At 44.4% G+C, this 6,772-nt stretch overlaps 1 protein-coding gene and 1 non-coding gene across 2 annotated transcripts; both read right to left on the bottom strand.

Moving 5' to 3' along the window:
* Positions 1 to 397: 397 nt before the first annotated feature.
* LOC124706318 (plant intracellular Ras-group-related LRR protein 5-like) lies at positions 398 to 4,280 on the bottom strand. The gene is made up of 3 exons (XM_047237976.1): positions 3,741 to 4,280; positions 884 to 1,803; positions 398 to 803 (listed from the first exon to the last, which is right to left on the bottom strand). The coding sequence occupies exons 1-3, from the start codon at positions 4,276 to 4,278 to the stop codon at positions 660 to 662; spliced, it is 1,602 nt and encodes a 533-aa protein (XP_047093932.1). The 5' UTR covers positions 4,279 to 4,280; the 3' UTR covers positions 398 to 659.
* A 2,101-nt stretch (positions 4,281 to 6,381) lies between these two features.
* On the bottom strand, positions 6,382 to 6,454 carry TRNAA-UGC. Its single transcript has one exon. It is a non-coding gene; the product is annotated as a tRNA-Ala (tRNA).
* Between the last annotated feature and the right edge of the window lie 318 nt (positions 6,455 to 6,772).

Genomic DNA, 6,772 nt, shown 5'->3' with positions numbered 1-6,772 from the left:
CTCCTCGTAGGATGTATGCCAAACTCTTATCTTTTCAATTAAATGAAAAGAAACACAAAGGTCACATCTGCATTTTCTCAAAAATAGATACCAACGATTTCATAGGACAGATCACACAAGATAGCATGTTTGTAGGTATATAGAATGGCAAGGTTTACAATAACATCACTGCATGAGGTCTTAATGTGCATAAGAGGTAGATAAGACAACACATGGTGTTTGTTGGTGAAATTTGGCACATTAGCACACAAGGTATGGTTATAGGGATCAGAATCAAGTTGACGCGATGGTGCAATGCTTGCTTGTAAGACCCTGAAGCCCTAAAAAAACCTGTATGACACCAAGTAAACCTAATCTTAATATACAGGCATGACTGACTCAACACTACTTAGAAAGATTAAATGTAATCTCAAATAGACATGTTTAATGTAATGAGAGTGATCTGCCATCATATAATACATGTGGAGTTACACAAAGAAGTGAATCTTACTAGTTGTTGGGGAAAGAACTAGAAATGGGCCTTTACAAAAACACACACACACACAATACACACACAAACTGAAAAAAAAGATCAAAAGTGACGAGCGACCTTCCTATCATTGCTGACCAAGTATATGAATTCGCACCAACACCAAATACATACAGATGAAATGCTTCAGCTAAGCTGGAACAATTCCCATTTCTTCATCATTTTTGCAGCAACCAAAGAGTGAGCGGAACCAGGCCCAGAAGCTTGTCTCCTCTGTTTTCTTCTGGCTTGCTCCTCTTGAAGCAACCATCTCAGCAACATATTGAACCACGGCCTGACATTAAAAAGAACACATGATTCAGCTAGCTAAGGACTAAATATACCAAATATAGCAGAACAGCACAAAATACGCACCTGAGCCCCTAACTTTATAACTTCTCTTGGCGGTACTTCCAGTGGAGTCTCATCAGCATGAAATACACTAAGCTTAGCAAGGAACTGGAATGAATCAGGCAGTGTGCGTATCTGGTTGCTGCTGATGTCCAACTCCTCGAGGATCTCAAGATTTCCTATTGATCTTGGCAGTGCTCTTAAATCGGCAAAGTTCCTGCTGACATTCAACTTCACAAGGCTAGTCGCAAAGCAAATGTTTTCAGGGATCCCTTCAACTTCATTGAAACTGACATCCAGCTCTCTCAATCTGGTAAGCGACCCAATTGTTGTAGGCAGGCCTTTGATTCTGTTGTAGTGTAATGTGAGAATCTCAAGCTTTTCTAACTTCCCAATAGCTTCTGGAAGGGCTTTCAACTGATTGAAGTCCAATCTAAGTTCCACAAGAGACACGCAAGATCCAATAGTATAGGGTAGTTCCTCAAGCTCGTTTGTCTCAGCTATTAATCTTCTCAAGTTAATCAATTTTCCTATACAATCTGGCAATATCTTGAACTCATTCGAGCTCAGGTCAAGGTTTGCTAGGCTTGTGAGATTTCCAAAAGATGCAGGAAGAGACTTCAGCTGGTTTGCATGCAAATCAAGATCAATTAGGCTAGACAGTTCCCCGAATGTATCAGGAAGATTTTTCAGCCGGTTTGAGTGGAGGTCAAGTTTCGTCAAGTATCTAAGGCTACCAATTGTTGATGGGAGTGCCATGATCCTATTCTCGGATATATCAAGCTCAGTAACATCTTGCAACTTCCCAAGTGAAACAGGGAGCCATTCAATCTGGTCTACCAGCTTCCCTCGGAGATTGAGCTCTGTGGTCCCTCTCTTTGCTGATGACTCTATAAGGCTTGCCACTTGGATAAGGCTCAACTTCTGGTCCACCATGTCAGTGCCTGCATAATGTTCACAGGTGCATGTTAGGATAAATACGAGAGCTCGTAATTTTTATTATATTTATGCCCCGTTACAAAATGATCTTTACTAGCCTAAGAATGGTTTTGGCCTATACTTTTTTGAAAAGGAGTGACCCTTCCATATGTTTAGGACTATACACGCTATGCTACAAAGCACCTCAAATAATAATTAGAGGTTTGCTTTGGTACACCCACCTTAAGAAATGTCTTACGAGTTGAGTATTAAAGTCACTTAAAAGGGGTTACTGTGTATTTTCTCCTCTAATCATCTATAAAAAAAATTAGTCTACCCCTCGTTCCGAAACTCAAAATAGGCTGCTAAGCGCAGCTTGAACTCCATCCTCCACTGCAGCTCTCTGTGAACTCCACCCATAGACCCAATGGAGAGGAAATCCCTAACGTAAATATTTTAGCCTTCACTCCATGCTGTCAAACATTAACTGTATCATCATCTTCAATCATGAGTAGGGTGTACCACTCAACCTTAGCACAGAGAGAAACGCGGAGCTGCCTTCTTTCTTTATACTTTGAGAGGAAGGAGTGTCCTTCTAATTCTATACAATCCACTCACTCTCTCTACCACATCTACCCCCTGCTCCCCTGGCTCTACTGATATGGATATCAGTTATCATATGGTGAGAGAGATAAGGGACTTGGTAGGGTTGGACACAACAATCATTTTTGCGTTGTCACATCTGCTCAAGAATGGTGGTATTGAAGTGCGCCAAATTCTTTTAATGGTATTTTTTCTCAAGCTGTGTTATGGAGGTGCTTTCCAATCAAAATTATTGGCATGATTGCCTAACCATTATAATCCCATAATACGTGTGCACGCATACATGCACAGAAAGAAGAAACATCATTGACCAAGAGATTACTGCCACTGAAGCTGCCCAGCGAAAAAAAAAGTCAGGCAAAAGAGTTGACTATTTAACTTGCATGTGATGCCAAGGGGGTCTGTTGGGTGTAAAAGAGCAGCTCAAGAGTTGACTATTAGAACTTGCATGTGATGCCAAGGGTACCAGATTTGAATAAGTATGCGTCATTTGGCCTGTCGACTTTTTTTGTGGATCAGGTCGGTGTTTAATACTCAGATTATAGTAGAAGCATGTGATATGTGGGCTATATGCATTCTTTGATGCAAGAGGCTGGGTTAATAAAACTTCTCTTATTTCTAAAAAAAAACAGTAGTGGGTACCATAGAAAATAACAGTAGCCCATGGTATGGAATGCGACTACCATGGCATTCATATGAACAATACATTTACAAACAAAATGGGCAAAATAAAACGATACCATAGTTCTACAAGAATTTCACCTCAAGTCAGATTTGTGCCGTTCGATCGTGTAATCCAACGTGAACCGCAACGCAACACCCCACGTATGTGCTGCCTTTTTCTAATAGGTCGGGTTTAGGTCGGATAAAACTATATTCAGTACAAATCCTAATGTAGAGTAAAATAAATGTTCATAGAGATATGACTTACGGCGAAATGGAAAATCAGCTAGCTGATGATTAAAAAGCAGCGGTGGCAAATTTAGTGGATTGTGTTTTACCACATTAATCAAACTACCAGTACTAGTTTCTAGTCAGCTTTCCTGAAAAAAAAAATGACAGTGCGGCCTAATGGAGCTATGACCATGTATATCTGTCCACAAGCATCCAATTCATAAATCAAGTCTTAAATACTCGAACCATGTAAACCTAGATTCCACGATTCCAACAATTAATATGAGAGACAAGAAACAGATCCACAAGGCCGCATACAAACAACACAGTTACAATAACTATAATCTACTGTGTATATAAATTCGTTTCGAATTTTAAAGATTTTATTTCAAATAATAATTCACAACAATTAAATCGTGATCCGAACATGTTTAAACAGGCTTGAAACTAGCGGAAACAAACTCACCTGTAGAGCCATGGCGAGGCAGCGACGAGACGGCCTCAGAGTCCAAGCCGAAGCCAACGCCCGTGTTCCCGCGCTCAATCTCCAGGACCGCCGGCGCCGCCGCCACGTCAGCCCGCTTGGCATCCGTGTCCTCCACGACCTCCTCCTCCACATAACCATCTCCGCCGCCGCCGCCGCCTCCTCCGTCACCAGACGGGGACACGACCCTAGACGCCCTCTGGATGAGCCCGTCGAGCACCTTGAACCGCCTCTCCAGCTCGACGACGTGCGCGGCCTCCTTCCGCTGCTGCAGCGCGCGGAGGCGCACCGCGGCGCGCCTGGCCTCTCGCAGAACGGCGAGGAGCTCCCCGGGGACCCCGTCCGCCTTCCGCTGCCGCGCCGCCTCCTCCCGCCCGACCTCGGCCAGGCGCGCCTCCTCCTCCGCGTCGGCCGAGGCCAGCACCGCCGCCGCCGCCTCGACCTCCTCCACGGCCGGCCGCGGCGGCAGCTCCCGGAACACCCGCGTGAGCTCCTCCACCACGCCCGCCGTCGCCGCCATCTCCCGCAGTCCGCACGCTCGGAGCCAGCAGAGTCTAGGGACAGAGGAGCGGGCGGTGTTTATAAGGAGAGGGCTCCCATCGGCGGAAAAGTCTTGTGCTGGAGAGGGCTGAACCAGGATTTTAGATAAGAGTGAGGAGTTTGGTGTAAAATGTGCAGGCGGCCCGCTGGGCCACGTGGGTCCCGGCGATTAGCTGTCGCCGCATCGGGGTGTGTCCCGTAGGATCTGGAACATCGCGTCCGGATCGCACCACACTGTGGCCCCCTACCTCCCTTTTACCTTCTTTGTCCCAGCGCTGGCCGTTGTGAAAACTGGACTACATGGTTCCAAATTTTCAATATTGAATTGTGCATTATTCACCTAATTCAAAATACTCCTCCTCATTTAAGCTATTTTAGTTTAGCAATATATTTCAATACACACCATCACGTCCAAGCTATTTCAGTCCTTAGACTTGGGTTTGATGTAGGCCGCATAAGCTATTTTTAAGAACACCAGTAGGGGGTGAATGTGCCAAAATTCACCCCGTTGTCGAGGAAAACTTCTGAGTGGACCCTAGCAACTCCCAGTATGGCGGTATCTCATGTCCCAGATCCCGTTGTGGCAACATTGCGGGCACATTAGTGATAGGTTTTAGGTTTTTAAAATATTGTGTTAGTAAAATCTTGAACTTGAGACCTCTTAGAAGCATGTTTAATTCGTAGGATTTGTAGAACACAGAAATAGGAAAATCGCAACATTAGAATGTCATGTTCAGTTGAATCCGATATGATTTGAGACCTACAATAACTCTTTTAAGTAGCGTTTGATTCATAGGAAAATCAAAGGGATTGTACCATGAGGTTTGAGTGGATGGAAATTTTCCTCCAAAACATAGTGCACTCCTATAGGAAGAAAACCCTATGCAATTTAAGGATTCGATCCTACAAATCAAACAATGCAAATAGGGAAACTTCATGAGAATGAAAATCCTTCAAAACTCCTACAAGATTTATCTGAATCAAACAACCCCTAGATGTGTTACCATATTGAATATATACTAGCCAACTTTGTTAAACAAAAATCCAAACTAGTACCATACTAAAATTGATGCACCAGCTTATTCAAACAAATGTTTTAGCTGATGAAAAGTGGCTATGTGTACCAGAGCTAGACAATATATTTCAAGTATCCAAAACCATGTTGTAGCAATGTTTTCGGGATCAACGTGGATTTTACCATGTAGCGTTTGACGACGTCCGGTTTTGCAGTCTCGGCACCGCCGCCACTGCTTAATTGCATAGTCTCTGTCGATCGAGTTGATGATCCAAGTCTTGGAGAAGTACTATGCTAGTACCGCCTGAAAATGATCCGCAAAAGTTAGCACTGATGCTGCTGATTCGGTTGTTTCCTCTTTTTAACTCCTCGACTGGAGCAGTAAAAATGATTATAGGTTAACCTAGTGGCATGCCGGTAGATTTAATTAGTCAGTTAAGAGCACTGAATGACAAAACAGACAGGCACACGTGAGGTGTTACCCGCTTGTTTATCGCATCGTTGTGGCACAGGCTGGGACGGCGAGGAGACAGATCAGATATCGGTGCTGCAACTGCAACTGCAACACAATTTGCGCAGGACAGATTCGTCCTTGCATTTCCTCGGTGTAATCGACCGGCTGGGTACTATGACACTTCAGTGGACAAGAGCGAAACGACAGCGGTTTGGGGAGACCCGATCTCCCCTTGTGTGTATCGGCCTATCGGGGTGGCAAAGCAAGGATCTAAGAAAAATCCAAGAACTTGACGCCGTCCTGGCGTCCTAGGAGGAAAATCGCAGGGTAGACGATCAACATCGGGCACCGCACGGAACAGAGCCTTGACCTCCTGCGGTTAACTTATGCATGGAACCTGCTGAGCTGAGTCATCGAAGAATAACTGATGTGGAGAGCAACGAAATCTGCTTTGATCATTGCTGAGATCATGCAGGAAAGTTCAGTGGACCGTGGGATTGGAGGAGTGCAGACAATAAATAAAACTTTCAGCTGGGTGAGATGAGCACCAAAAACAGTCGGATTGGAGGTTGACCACGACTGAGGTAACGATGAGCACCGAAAAAATGATAAATTGGAGATGCGGGGGATCGAACCCCGTGCCTCTCGCATGCAAAGCGAGCGCTCTACCATTTGAGCTACATCCCCGTTGATGCTGAATAAGCTCTTTTCACTTATATGAAAGGAAGTGTTAACTCAGTGCTAGATTCGCCATAGCTGATCAAGTGTGGAAACTTTTTTTTTTGCGATAAGATCAAGTGTGGAAACAATACCGGCGAACACGCCCACTGTATTATGAACGTAGACTAAAACAGTGGCGCCTTGTTTTGTTAGTCAAACTAACATAGCAACGTGCGCATACTAAATTATCACCTCAGGCTGCACTAATTGGATCAACACATCGGTGCTCTAAATAAACAAAACGCACGCTTACCTCAACGAAACAATCAAATCAAACCTAACATA

The sequence above is a fragment of the Lolium rigidum genome, chromosome 4 (genome assembly GCF_022539505.1).
Source record: "Lolium rigidum isolate FL_2022 chromosome 4, APGP_CSIRO_Lrig_0.1, whole genome shotgun sequence".
Classification (NCBI taxonomy): Eukaryota; Viridiplantae; Streptophyta; class Magnoliopsida; order Poales; family Poaceae; genus Lolium; species Lolium rigidum.
Note: the sequence above shows the minus strand (reverse complement) of the source record. Positions and strands in the feature narration are given on the sequence as shown.

Excerpts from the sequence above, each read along its gene's own strand:
- LOC124706318 (XM_047237976.1), bottom strand. The coding sequence starts at position 4,278 with ATGGCGGCGACGGCGGGCGTGGTGGAGGAGCTCACGCGGGTGTTCCGG. Across the intron at positions 1,804-3,740 it reads GCCTCGCCATGGCTCTACAG|GCACTGACATGGTGGACCAG; the intron begins GTGAGTTTGTTT and ends AACATTATGCAG. Across the intron at positions 804-883 it reads TTATAAAGTTAGGGGCTCAG|GCCGTGGTTCAATATGTTGC; the intron begins GTGCGTATTTTG and ends TTTTAATGTCAG.